At 38.3% G+C, this 13,320-nt stretch overlaps 2 protein-coding genes across 3 annotated transcripts; one reads left to right on the top strand and one right to left on the bottom strand.

Moving 5' to 3' along the window:
* The first annotated feature begins 276 nt into the window (after window positions 1–276).
* Window positions 277–4,825, top strand: LOC121779117. The gene is made up of 2 exons (XM_042176458.1): window positions 277–3,690; window positions 4,269–4,825. Exons 1-2 carry the CDS (start codon window positions 411–413, stop codon window positions 4,823–4,825), a joined length of 3,837 nt encoding a protein of 1,278 aa, XP_042032392.1. The 5' UTR covers window positions 277–410.
* Window positions 4,826–8,714: 3,889 nt separating this feature from the next.
* LOC121779789 (mitochondrial inner membrane protein OXA1-like) lies at window positions 8,715–11,773 on the bottom strand. 2 transcript variants are annotated; one of them, XM_042177209.1, is made up of 6 exons: window positions 11,172–11,773; window positions 10,746–10,836; window positions 10,538–10,585; window positions 10,298–10,356; window positions 9,173–9,248; window positions 8,715–9,034 (listed from the first exon to the last, which is right to left on the bottom strand). In XM_042177209.1, the coding sequence occupies exons 1-6, from the start codon at window positions 11,636–11,638 to the stop codon at window positions 8,855–8,857; spliced, it is 921 nt and encodes a 306-aa protein (XP_042033143.1). In that variant the 5' UTR covers window positions 11,639–11,773; the 3' UTR covers window positions 8,715–8,854. The 2 variants fall into 2 exon arrangements, 1 of the variants encoding a protein (XP_042033143.1); XR_006045935.1 differs by having other exon boundaries at window positions 8,992–9,034; window positions 10,329–10,356.
* Between the last annotated feature and the right edge of the window lie 1,547 nt (window positions 11,774–13,320).

Raw genomic sequence — 13,320 nt, 5'->3', positions numbered from 1 at the left:
GTTATGTCGAGTATAGTGTTGAGTTGTAAATCGGAGCTTAGATCGTGGATCTAGTTCCTCCTCTTCGTTTGATTGTTTCTATCGTGTAAACTTCTTGTTGATTCAATAATACGATCCTCGGTTATTCATCCAAGAGTTGCTTTGCGTATTATTGCTGAGTTCGGCAATGCCGAACTAAGAGAGGGAGACCGAGAAGAAGTCACTGAGTTCGGCAGTGACGAGCTAAGATAGGAAGACCGCGAAGGAGTCACTGAGTTCGGCAGTGACGAGCTAAGATAGGAAGACCGCGAAGAAGTCACTGAGTTCGGCAGTGGCGAGCTAAAATAGGGAAGCTACGAGCTCGGATCGTAACAAGTGGTATCCAGAGCAGTCGATCTCCGGAAACTGGAACGGTGACGCGAGGCGCTGAAATGGAGAAGAAAATGGCGGAATTGATGGATCAGAAGTTAAGTGAGCGTGATCAAGTCATTCATGAGCAGGAAATCCAAATTTTGGAATTGAGGCAAGCAATCGCTACGATTAATTTGCAGAATCAGAAAAACAACGCAGCAATGGATAATGGTGAAGGAAGTAGCGAAGGAAAATCAGATTGGGGAAGATCTACTCGATATGAGTTTCCTAAATTTGATGGTGAAGGATTTGAAGGTTGGATGATGAGAGCTGAATATTTTTTTCAAGTAGCAAGGGTACCAGAGGCGGAGAAAGTAAAGGTAGCAGCAATTCATATGGAAGGAAAAGCTCTCCAATGGCATAGAGGATTTTTGACTCTACATGGAAATGAGGCGTATGTTGATTGGAGATATTACATCTCGTGCGTAGCAGCTCGCTTTGGAGCTCATGCTTTTGAGGATCCGCTTGCAGATCTGAGGAATCTCAAACAAAAAGGTACGCTACAATCATACATGGATACTTTTGATGAGTTGTATCCGAGAGCTAGTATAAGAGAGGATCAAGCACTTAGTTTTTTCTTATCTGGACTTATTGATGAACTACAAATGCCAGTGAGAATGTTTAAACCTAAGAGCTTGGCTGAGGCTTACTCATTAGCTAAATTGCAAGAACTAACTGTGAAGGCTTTAGGAATTAAGCCTAAGGTGATGCAGAGTAATGTGTATTCTAATAGCAGTTATTACTCGAGTAGTAAGCCCCTGGCAGTCACCACTAATAGTAAACCTGTGGTGAATACTAACAATTGGAGTGGAGGTAATAAGGAGCCTAATCGTTTGGGTGGTGTTAGAGCTAGCACTAATCTATCACCCAAAGAAATGGATGAAAAAAGAGCTAGGAAGGAGTGTTTCTGGTGCACTGAAAAATTCACTCCTAATCATCAATGTTCTAAGAGGAAATTTTATGTTATACAACTGATTGAGCTGGGAGACACAGCAGAAAGTGAGGAACAAGCAGATTTGGCAGATGAAACAAGGGCTGGTGAAGAACCGGATCTCCAGCTGTCTTTACATGCTGTTTGGGGTAAGAATGGACCTCAACTGATGAGGATTAGGGGAATCTGTCAGAAAAAGGCTTTAAAGATCTTAATTGATACTGGGAGTACTCATAACTTCTTGAGTTCCAGAGTAGCTAAAAAGATTAAGTGTGAACTCACTGCAGTGAGCTCTAAGGCTGTAGAGGTTGCTAATGGACAACTACTGCAATGCAATCAGAAATGTAGTAGCCTTGAGTGGGAAATGCAGGGAGCAACATTTCAAGCTGAGGTCTATCTTATTCATTTAGAAACTTATGATTTGATATTGGGTGGTGCTTGGTTGTCTACCTTGGGTGAGATTACATGGGATTTCAACAAGCTGACTATGCAATTCAAATTATCTGGTGCGGTTGTGAAGTTGCAAGGAGAGCTATGGTCACCAAAATCTGATCAATTACATTGTTTACATATCTGCAACCTGCAAGAAAAAGATGAAAATGAAAGAAAGATCAGCCAGCTGATGCCTTCAATAGAAGAGGAAATTTCCTTCTGTTATGAGATCAGTACAGAGGAAATATGGCCAGAACTTAAACTGATATTGGATGAGAATGAAGCCATATTTGCAGAGCCAAGTTCATTACCACCACCGAGGGAGCAAGATCACAAAATCATTTTGAAAGAGGGGTCTAATGCTGTCAACATAAGGCCCTATAAATATGCTTCCAAACAGAAAGATATCATTGAAACTATGATTGATGAAATGCTGAAATCTGGAGTTATAAGGCATAGTGAGAGTTCCTTTGCTAGCCCTATTGTTTTAGTCAAGAAGAAGGACTCATCATGGCGCATGTGTGTGGATTATAGAGCTTTAAATGCTATCACGGTTAAGGATAAATATCCTATACCGGTTATTGAGGAGCTTTTGGATGAGTTGGGTGGGGCTACTTGGTTTTCTAAAATTGATCTACGGTCTGGCTATTGGCAAGTTCGAATGAGGCTGGAGGACATCCATAAAACAGCCTTCAAAACTCACTCCGGTCACTATGAATTTTTAGTGATGCCATTTGGATTAACAAATGCTCCGGCCACCTTTCAAAACTTGATGAATTCTGTCTTCAGAGAGCATTTGAGGAAATTTATTTTGGTTTTCTTTGATGACATCTTGATCTATAGCAAAAGTAAGGAAGACCATGAGTTTCACTTGAAGGCTGTGATGAACTTAATGAAGCAGCACAGCCTTCTAGCTAAGAAGTCTAAATGTAGTTTTGGGTGTAGAAGGGTGGAATACTTGGGACATGTCATTTCTGCTGATGGTGTTGCTACTGATGAAGCCAAGATAGCAGCGGTTAAGAATTGGCCAAGACCAAAAACGATTAAACATGTTAGAAGCTTCTTGGGTTTAACTGGATATTATAGGCGATTTGTATACAATTATGGAGTCATTGCTAAACCATTGATAGAGGTGACAAAAGGTGCTGCATTTAGTTGGCCTGAGGAAGCACAAGAAGCTTTTGATAAATTAAAAAGTGCTATGATATCTGCACCAGTTTTAGCTTTACCCGATTTCTCCAAGGAGTTTGTAGTTGAAACAGACGCATCTGGAGTGGGTATTGGTGCTGTACTAATGCAGGAGAAACATCCTATAGCTTTTATCAGCAAAGCCTTAACTCCTAAACATCAAGCCCTGTCTGTGTATGAAAAAGAACTCTTGGCTATCTTGATGGCAGTAAAAAAATGGTATTACTACCTGCAATGTAGGAGGTTTATAATCCTAACTGATCATCAGAGCCTCAAATATTTGGTTGAGCAGAAGTTGACAACTCCAACTCAACAAGCTTGGATGACAAAACTTATGCAATTCGATTATGAGATAAGGTACAAGAAAGGATGTGATAATGCAGTGGCTGATGCCTTATCTAGGGTGCCAGAATCTATGATATTTGCTCTAACTTCTCTTATAATTCCCTTGGAATTAATTGAGCAGATTAAGGAATCTTGGAAAGCAGATCAACAAATTCAATTAATTTTGAATGCAAAACAGACTGATACTACTTCTCACCCTAAATTTAGCTGGAAAAATGGTGAGTTAAGGAGAAATGGCAGACTTGTAGTTGGAAATGATGTATTCTTGAAGGCCAAAATTCTAACTATATTCCATGAGTCTGCAACAGCTGGCCATTCGGGTGTGTTGGGAACTTACAAGAGGATCTCTGCCTTGTGTTATTGGCCTAAGATGATGAAGGATGTTAAAGAATTTGTGAGGATGTGTGTGACTTGCCAAAGATATAAACCAAGCACTACTTCCCCGGCTGGATTACTTCAACCCCTGCCTATGCCTGCTGCAATTTTTACTTTGCGTTACGATCCTCGGTTATTCATCCAAGAGTTGCTTTGCGTATTATTGCTGAGTTCGGCAATGCCGAACTAAGAGAGGGAGACCGAGAAGAAGTCACTGAGTTCGGCAGTGACGAGCTAAGATAGGAAGACCGCGAAGGAGTCACTGAGTTCGGCAGTGACGAGCTAAGATAGGAAGACCGCGAAGAAGTCACTGAGTTCGGCAGTGGCGAGCTAAAATAGGGAAGCTACGAGCTCGGATCGTAACACATGATACGAACATCTCTTCAATAATATCTTCATATCTTTATTAATTAGTTAATTATTGATTTACCATATCTTTTCATATTTGTTAGGATTATTTTCTTGTTCCTTAAGTTAGGGTATCCACTATTATAAATAGTGGACATTGTTATTCATTTCGATCATTCAAGAAATATCAAATTATCTTATTTTTCTTTTATCGTGTTTTACTTTCTTTTGCAACCCTAAATCTTGGTTTGATCGACAGGCAAAGCTCCCGCGACTACTGTTTATCGTGTTAAGGGAACTTCACCCTTAACAATTGGTGCTTTCATCTTCGTACTCATGGCTAGTCATACCAACGAAGAAATCTATATTTCTTACCTATGTGACCAGATAATGGCTGCCTGCAACAGAATAAACAAGAAGTTGGACGTGATGGACGAACAACAACGCTTGTTCACCTACACGGTTTCATATGCGACGCTGAAATATTCGGCGCCAGCCTACGTCACGCCTGGGCAAACAACGGCTGAGCACTACTTCCACAATCAGCCGACGCCGTCAAAAGACTACCACCATCAGCTTCCTCCTCCGAAAACCTACCAGCCGCCGCCGTCGACGTCTCCAACCACCTACCAGCAACCGCCTCTAACATTAGCCACTACAGCCACCAGCCTACTCCACCAAAACCACCAGCCGCGGCCTTCAAACGCCCACCAGTCGCCACCGCCTCCAAACACCCACCAGCCACCGCGTCAAACTACGGCTGCACCCATGGCACAGTGTCACAACTACCCCCAGCCGCCACTACCCTACCTCTAGCAACGTCCCCAATCCTACCGATAGCCACCGGTAACAGCAGTCGCCGCTGCAAGCCTACCCCACCAAAACTACCAGCCCGATGGACAACAGCCCTGCACCGGCAAGCCCCCACTCAGCTGGCCACTGCCACCCCCGAAACACTCTCTGTCTGGCTGGTCTCCGCTGAGTCACGGCTGTTCAGCAGCACCGCTGCCCGCTGTGGATGTCGCGATCTCAAAGGGGAAGATATATTCTTCTCTTTCGGGGTTGGTTTTATTTGGGAGGATTGATAGGGAACAATGGAATTTTAATTCTGTGTATGGACCTCGAATGAAGGTGCACGAAGGAGAGGGGTCTGATTCATCGATTTTAGATGCACAGATGGAATACTCATGTGATTATGCCAAAAATTTAGACTGCTCGAGTTCTTCTTTAGATTCATATGGTGGTGTTGAGGCATCTGTCAGTTCCTTTTGTGATTTGCAAACGATGCTTTCCGAAATTTCAGCTACTAGCGTAGGTAAAACCTCGGAATATATGTTGCAAGAAGAAATTAAGGATGCATATGCTTCTACTTGTACAGTAGTCTCAAAGATTTAGCCAACACCTCCGCCGCTGCGTATTTTCTTGCCGATTATCGAAAGTGATTTCAAGGTTCGGCTTCAAGGAAATGTGCATGATAGGTTGGATATTTTGAAGTTAAGGAAGATGATGAGCTCTTCTTTGATAAAAGAGGACACCGATGGTTTCTATGTGGATTTGCGTATCTGTAATGTTGCAGGTATGAATTATCGTTTAGCATTGCTCGATGCTGATGCACGGTTGATCCCTCCTTGGATGGACTCGCGTTGTTTGAGCATTCGTGGTATCGTTGACAAGATCCCCATTTTAGCGTTGAATTATCACGAGCCCGCCTTGGTGATTTTTTATGGAGATAATGAAGGAAGATGCTCAGCTGTTCGACATGCATTTGATCCCGGAGGAGATAGATCTCGTCAAGCTTATGTTATCAACGACTCTCTTCTTTGCTTCTTCGTGTTCCCACCTTGAGGACAAGGTAAATTTTAACCGTGAGGAGTTGATACGAACATATCTTCAATAATATCCCCATATCTTTATTAATTAGTTAGTTATTGATTTACCATATCTTTTCATATTTATTAGGATTATTTTCTTGTTCCTTAAGTTAGGGTATCCACTATTATAAATAGTGGACATTGTTATTCATTTCGATCATTCAAGAAATATCAAATTATCTTATTTTTCTTTTATCGTGTTTTACTTTCTTTTGCAACCCTAAATCTTGGTTTGATCGACGGGCAAAACTCCCGCGACTGCCGTTTATCGTGTTAAGGGAACTTCACCCTTAACACTACAACTGAGATATATAACGCTAGAATATCCGAAAACTTGAGAGAGTACAAGATAAATATTAATTGTTTTTCATCAATCTAAAATGTCAAATTTTAGCCCAACACTATCGATATCCTCCTCTAAGATATCCAAATTTAGCCACCACTCTCAATATCCCCTTAGGATATTTTTTACATCATAACTGTCATTCCTATGGTGAAAAGTCTCCTATAAGGATCCAAACCTTTTTATAGCATTTTTTAACACTTCATTATCAATCACATGTAGCATTTGATAACTCCAATTCTCCATGTCCAGCATTTTTTTAACAATATGTTGTATGTAATCACCACGCTGCCACCTAATTCAGCTTCAACTTTATTTGCAAATGAGTTAACTAAATACTGTGTCAATAAAAGTTTCACCAACTTCAACTTGTATCGAGGATGAATCAACAACAACCGTAACTAGCTTATTCATCCTCTTATAGTCTCCCCAATATTTGTCAAAATTTTCTTTTGCCATTTTACTCAATTCATCATTACCACTTTTAATTAAAGCTTTCAACAATCCTTGCACTTTGTAAATCAATTCACTTTGCCATTTAAATATTGTAAATTGCCTGATAAAAAATTCTCAAGAAATTCAACATCAGTTTTGCCTTTTTCAATCTTCCTTTTCAGGCACCCCATCCTCATCATCACCATATTCAAGGTCATTTTTTTGCATTGAATCTATCAACTCATACCTAAAAAAAAAGCTTTCTCAAATGTTGTTGCTGCTTCCAACATGAAGAATGTTGAGTTCTATGAAGTAGAAACATTTAAGCATAACAAACACTTGATATTTTTTGCAGTTCAACTGAACACTCTTTAAACTTTTCCAACCTAGTAGATGAGTGTCTAAAAAATCAAATAACATTTCTAATTTTCTTCACCGACGACCCAATCTCTCTTCATCGCATCTGCATATAGTCAAAATTTCTAACATTTTTCCCCATTGACTATTAGTTTTTTTTTTCAAATAACGTAATACAAGATCATTCTAGGAAGCATTATCAAAGGTAACACCTTATCGATTCCCCAATCATACAAGCATTTCTCAATTTTCAAACCGATGTTTAATCCTTTATGACTAGTAACTAGACAAAAATTGATAATTTTCTTGTTCAATTTCCAATCATTTTCTATAGTGAGCAGGTAAATACGTGTAATTCACTTTTTGACAAGAAGTTCATGTATCTCTTAATCTCTGGTAAGCCACACTCTTTAAACCGACCAACCAAAGAATATGTCTTACCACAAATACATGGACTTCTTGTCATTCTTGTCAAAAAGTGAATTATATGTGTTTGACTGCTCGCTATATTGATAATGATTGAAAATTGAACAAGAAACTTATCAATTTTTGTCCAGTTACTAGTCATAAGGCTTTAGACATTGGTTTGGAAATTGAGAAATGCTTGCATGATTAGGGAATCGTTAAGGTGGTCACTGTTACCGTTGATAATGCATCCTCGAATGATCTTGCATACGTTATTTGAAAAAAACATTCAGCCAATGGGGGAAAATATTAGAAATTGTGACTATGCACATGAGATGCATTGCTCTATATTCAATTTTGTGGTGCAAAGTTGCTTGAGAGAGATGGGTCTTCGGAGAAAGAAAATTAGAAATGTTGTTCGGTTTCATCTACTAGTTATGACAAGTTTAAGGAGTGTTGTGAACTGGAAAAAAATATCAAGTAAGAATTTGTTGTGCTTAGATGTTGCTACTCAATGGAACTCCACATTCTTCATCTTGGAAGCTGCACCAAAATTTGAGAAAGTTTTTTTTAGGTATGAGTTGATAGACCAAACTTATAAAAGTGATTTTGAATCTGGTAATGATAATGATGGGGATGGGTGCCTAAAAAGGAGATTGGAAAAAAAGTAAAATTGACGTTAAATTTTTTGAGGATTTTTCATAAGACAACTTATAAGATTTCTTATCGATTATTTAATTTATTTTACTTATATAACTCTTTTTGTGTACGAATAACAACTTTATTATATACTCAATGTTTAATAAATTAATTAATCTCCACTATTTATAGAAATTGGATGATATTGAAAATTTGTTGTGAAATTATCATTATTTGTTGAAACATATGGAAGTTGGAAGTATTGAAGACTTGGAGTGGATTTACTTTGTTATAATTTGTTGTGGATTTATAAGATGCCATGTAATTTTATTTTGGTTGAAATTTAATCTTGTGACTGACTATTTGTTTTTGTTGGTTGAGGATGCTAATCATGTTATGGTTTTATGGAATTTTTATTCTATTTTTTTAGATTTTAGGTTTTATTTGTTTTAAAACCTATTATAATTTCGGCATTTTCGGTTTAGTTTGATTTTATAAGCACGATTTGAACCGTGCTTATATAATATACATATATTAGTGCTTCTTTTTATGTCATTACTTCTCTGTACATAGGAGTATAATATTGCTTCTATTATGCTAATGCTTTTTCTACATCACATTTATGCCTCTTGTTATTACAAACGTAGACTACACAGACAGAAAAGCCAATTATTCAAATTGAATACTATTAGTTAACATAGGGAGAAAGTATTGTTGGATCATCTCCCTATACAAGACTAAATACATTGTAAAACATATATAAGACCTCCTGAGGATAACATGAAAGGCAAAAGGCTATACCTTGACATACAAAATAAAAAGAAAAGATATAATGATGCTGACCTCCACTGTAATCCAAAATGTCAATGCAGTCAAAACCGGAAAGATATATAAGCTATCCGGAGTACTCAAATCAGTAAACCATGATATTCCACCATCCCGAAAAGATGGAACATTCTCGGCCAGGTCACGAATCTGAATAGAACATTGTGCCTTAAATTGTGAATGGTATTAAAAGGCACAGAAAAAGATGGACCAAATCATAGAAAAATAGGGAGAAAAAAGAGATGGAACTTTGAAAGAAATTACGTAAGCAAGGAAAAGTGAACTTACAGCAAAGAAAAAAGCGCAGAAAATAGGTCCATTAATTAAAAGTCCCTTTATAGGGGTGAATGGAGTTACACCATGTCTGCAAAACCAAAATGCAATCAGATGAGTACATACATATCCGCTCGGACATGAGCTTAGAAGGGACTAGGGGATCAAAGGAGAACCGGAAATATAAGAATATCATCAAAGAGTCTAAAGCTCGCCATCCAGATGAACTGAAATACTACCTCTGTCCACATAAAATAGTCCGTGTAGCGGAAGGCATGGGTTTTAATGTGAAATTGGTAAAGTAAGAGAGAGGTAGAGAGAAAAGGTGATTGGAGTATTGTTAGTGGAAAATGAGACCCACCTCATTAGAAAGCGAAACTTACTATAAATAGATAAGAGACTAATTTTGGTGTATGGCACAAAATAGAAAAACTAAACTATTTTTTGTGGACGGAGATACTAAAAACGAGGCTTAATTGTTTGTGCCCTAAATACTTTTGTGTATCATGTCCATTGTCCGTTTTAGTGGAAAATGGGACCCACCTAATTGTTCCACTATTTTAAGTGGAAAATGGGATCCACCTCGTTTTTTGTGTATCATGTACATTGTCCGTTGAAAATGGTGATGCATCCATAACTTTTTTATTTACCTCAAAGAAATCAAAAAACAAGACTTAATTGTTCATGCCCAAAATACTTGTAGAGAAAAACAAATTTCATCCATTTAGCAAAGTACTATTACCATATATCAAATAAAATGGTGCAGCATAGCTATCTCCGTGATTCATTCATGCACTAAAACCTTAACAAGCTACACTCAGCCATTTCTTATGTGGATAAGCTTTTAATGTCTCAAATGACTGAAAATATATAAGGACCTTCTCTAATCTACCATATATTGATAGCAGTAAAAACTAGCTGTCGTAAACACTTCATAATTTTCTTAAGATAGTGAGTCAAGGTAACTGTGGAAATACATTGACCACATATATTCAGGAGTGATTCTTCTGGATATTTGTCAACCTGTACATTTAAAGATAACCTGATCTATTCTAAGAAGGAAATAACTTAAATTCATCCCTCTAACATAATGTTAGATCACAGATATGTACCTTATCAATAACAAAAAAAAATACATACTTTTTGAATAGAGCTTTCATTTTCATCTGACCTTCAGCAGCAGCATTAGGGTCCATGGCCTGTCAAATAACCAGAACACGACAATCGCTAGTATGCAGTGCCATAATAAAAGAGCATATGCAATTTAGATTGATGGATGCAACAGTAAATAAGGTTTTGCAGCATAAACCTCGTATAGACCATAGAATAAGCAAGGAGGATCCAGAGTAAATATACATACACAGACTATTAAGTTCATACCTTATTACTCATTTCATCCCTAACTGCCTCCAACTCTGGTCGTAAAATCTGCACAAGATGTACAACCATAAAACGGTGTTTATGGTCAAATGCTTAGAGCAATAGGTGAGCCTATGTCATATTCAGAATAATGGCACAATAATAACTCTATGTAGTACGACTCCACCAATATACAAAACCCAAAGTGCAGAGGACACGAAGAACTCACAGCTAATTTTGAAGTGGACTTCAGAGTATTTATGAGAAATGGAACTTGAAGCCAACGAATAACAAGAGTTGTCACAACAATCGATGCCCACCTAAACACAAGTATGAAAAGTCACTTTGCCAACACACACATCTTAACCACAAAAAGAAAAAAAGAAAGAAAGATCTCTCCATTTCAGATCAGCACACATTACAACAGTAGGATTTGCACTGATGCATGACTTTGTGTGCAATACTTGCACACACCATCAACTTAAACAGGATAACCTTCCTATTAAACTCAATATTATACTTCAATATGCAACTCCACAACTACTCTTATATCATACAAGAAGCATTAGAAATCAGGAAAAAAATCTCAACGCACACATTTTATCAGAACAAAATAAAAAACTCGGAATATGTAAAGTCAAAGAAATGTCCTCACCAATTCAAACCAGTAAAACAGTGGACATAGTCAATCACATACTGGAGGGCGGCCACTGGAGCAAACGAATCCGCCGCTGCAATAACCACCTCGTTCAACGCAGGAGCAGCCTCTACGGCCTTATCCCCCAGCACAGCCACCACATCATTCAGAACCTCAATTTTATCAGCCGCTCCTTCTCCAACACTCGCACTCGAATAATTCCGAGCTCCAAAAACCGTCTGCACGGCAAATCTCTTACCTTGAAGAAAGCTTGTTGGCCGGCGGTAATTGCTGAAATGATCTCTGCCTACGAAAAATCGGTTGTAGATATTGTTCTCGACTACATGATAACTCGAAATCGGTTCGGTCTGCAACTTGTGAGAATCATCATCGTCGCGACGCATATTTGAAATTGAAGGAGAAATTCGATGCTGCTGTTGATAAAAGAGCTTCGCTCGGGCTGTGATGCTCCGCCTGTACGCCATTCCAACAAAAATCGAGAGAGATGATATAGTATTAAGGAATTATCCGATCTGAATAGAAAGTTTGAAGGGAAAGCATTGAAGGAGGTAGGGTTTAAGCGGGTTTAGGCATCCGCCAAGAATATTCAACTAAATACCCAATTTTTAGTTAATCCGGTTTTCTTCATCTATAAAAACTCCTAGCACATCTCCCAACGTTATACACTAAAACCTAAAATAAAGTAGTACTCCCTCCCTTTTTTTTAAAATAGCAACTATTTACATTTTGAGTCGTTCCTTAAAAATAAAAGTTTTAGAATTTTTGTATTTTAGGACCTGACTCCACAATCCATTAACTCTACTTTCACTACTTTTCTCTTTCTCTTTTACTTTACTCATTTTTTTTCTTCTCTCTTATTTTACCAATTCTTTTCACTTACTTTACCAATTGTATATTAAAACCTGTATCATTTAAAATATTTCTATTTTTTGAATACAGAGGAAGTAGGTAATTAGCTCTAATGAAACTCCAAAATCAATTCATTATTTTAGTAAAAATATCTGTCTAGATTTATACTATAAATTTATAAGTAAAAAGACATAATATAAAGAATATTCTTTTAAGTTTTGGTTTAGTCTAAATGATTGGAGATGCTCTAATGTTGAGATGCCCATGGTTTTCGGTTCCGGAGTTTAACCGCGGAACCGTAACCGCCGGTTCCGGTAACTTTTTTCTTGAACCGAACCGCCATATTTTGAACCGCGGGCCGGTTCCGGTTCTAAATTTTACGAACTGAAACCGCCGGTTCTGGACGGTTCCAAACCGTAACCGTGAAAAACCATCGAAAAACCGTGAAATCTAGCCGGAACCGCGAAAAACCGTCGGAAACCAGCGGTTCGGAACCGTGAAAACCGTAAAAATCGTCGGAAAACCGGCGGTTCGGAACCGAAACCGTAACCGTGAAATAGCCTCACGGTTCGTTTCCGGTTCCACATTTCTCCACGGAACCGCCGGTTTACGAACCGTGGGCATGTCTACTCTAATGTACTCTCTCCATCAAAAAAATTTGGGCACTTTCTATTTCCGCTCGTCCCATAAAAATATGGGTATTTCTATTCATGGAAAATTATCCCAATTTATCACTCTTGTTCATTAAATTATTTACAACTTATACAACTATCAAAACACTAATAATAATGTGGGTTTCACTATCTACTAAAAAGTCTAACACTACTTTAAGAGCATCCGCAGCGGTGCTCGCGCCGACGGACGGCGTCCGTGCCACTGGCGCGGCACTGCCCTGCTCGCCGTTGCGCTCTTGCCGCTGGCACGGCGCTGCTCGATGCATCGAGCACGTCCGTTTCCTGATTGGCCAACGACAATGCCGTTGGCAATTTCATTTTTTTTAAAATCGAAAATAATACTAAAAATTAAAAAAAAAAATTCAGATTCCCAAAAATATGGTCGTTTCATTACCGTTTTTAGAATTTTTTATATTTTTTTATTCTCAAATCATCTATAAATACACACATTCATCATCCATTTTTCACATCAAATCATCTCTCATTCATCTCTCATTCATATTTTTCCATACAACTCATCTACATCTTCCTCTCTCACTCAAACCCTCTCTAAAAATGGATTTCATCGATATCATGGCTGAAGCGGAGCGCGAAGAACAAGAATACTATGAACAATATCGTGC

The sequence above is a fragment of the Salvia splendens genome, chromosome 19 (genome assembly GCF_004379255.2).
Source record: "Salvia splendens isolate huo1 chromosome 19, SspV2, whole genome shotgun sequence".
NCBI classification, from domain to species: Eukaryota; Viridiplantae; Streptophyta; class Magnoliopsida; order Lamiales; family Lamiaceae; genus Salvia; species Salvia splendens.
The sequence above is the reverse complement of the archived record's forward strand: the minus strand, read 5'-3'. Positions and strand labels throughout refer to the sequence as shown.

Bases quoted from the DNA above. Each gene is read 5' to 3' on its own strand.
- LOC121779117 (XM_042176458.1), top strand. From the start codon at position 411: ATGGAGAAGAAAATGGCGGAATTGATGGATCAGAAGTTAAGTGAGCGT. The intron at 3,691-4,268 runs GTGTGACTTGCC...TTTGATCGACAG, and splicing joins TAAAGAATTTGTGAGGATGT to GCAAAGCTCCCGCGACTACT.
- LOC121779789 (XM_042177209.1), bottom strand. From the start codon at position 11,638: ATGGCGTACAGGCGGAGCATCACAGCCCGAGCGAAGCTCTTTTATCAA. The intron at 10,586-10,745 runs GTGAGTTCTTCG...CATCTTGTGCAG, and splicing joins AGTCCACTTCAAAATTAGCT to ATTTTACGACCAGAGTTGGA. The intron at 9,249-10,297 runs GTATGTATTTTT...TTGGTTTTGCAG, and splicing joins ATGAAAGCTCTATTCAAAAA to ACATGGTGTAACTCCATTCA.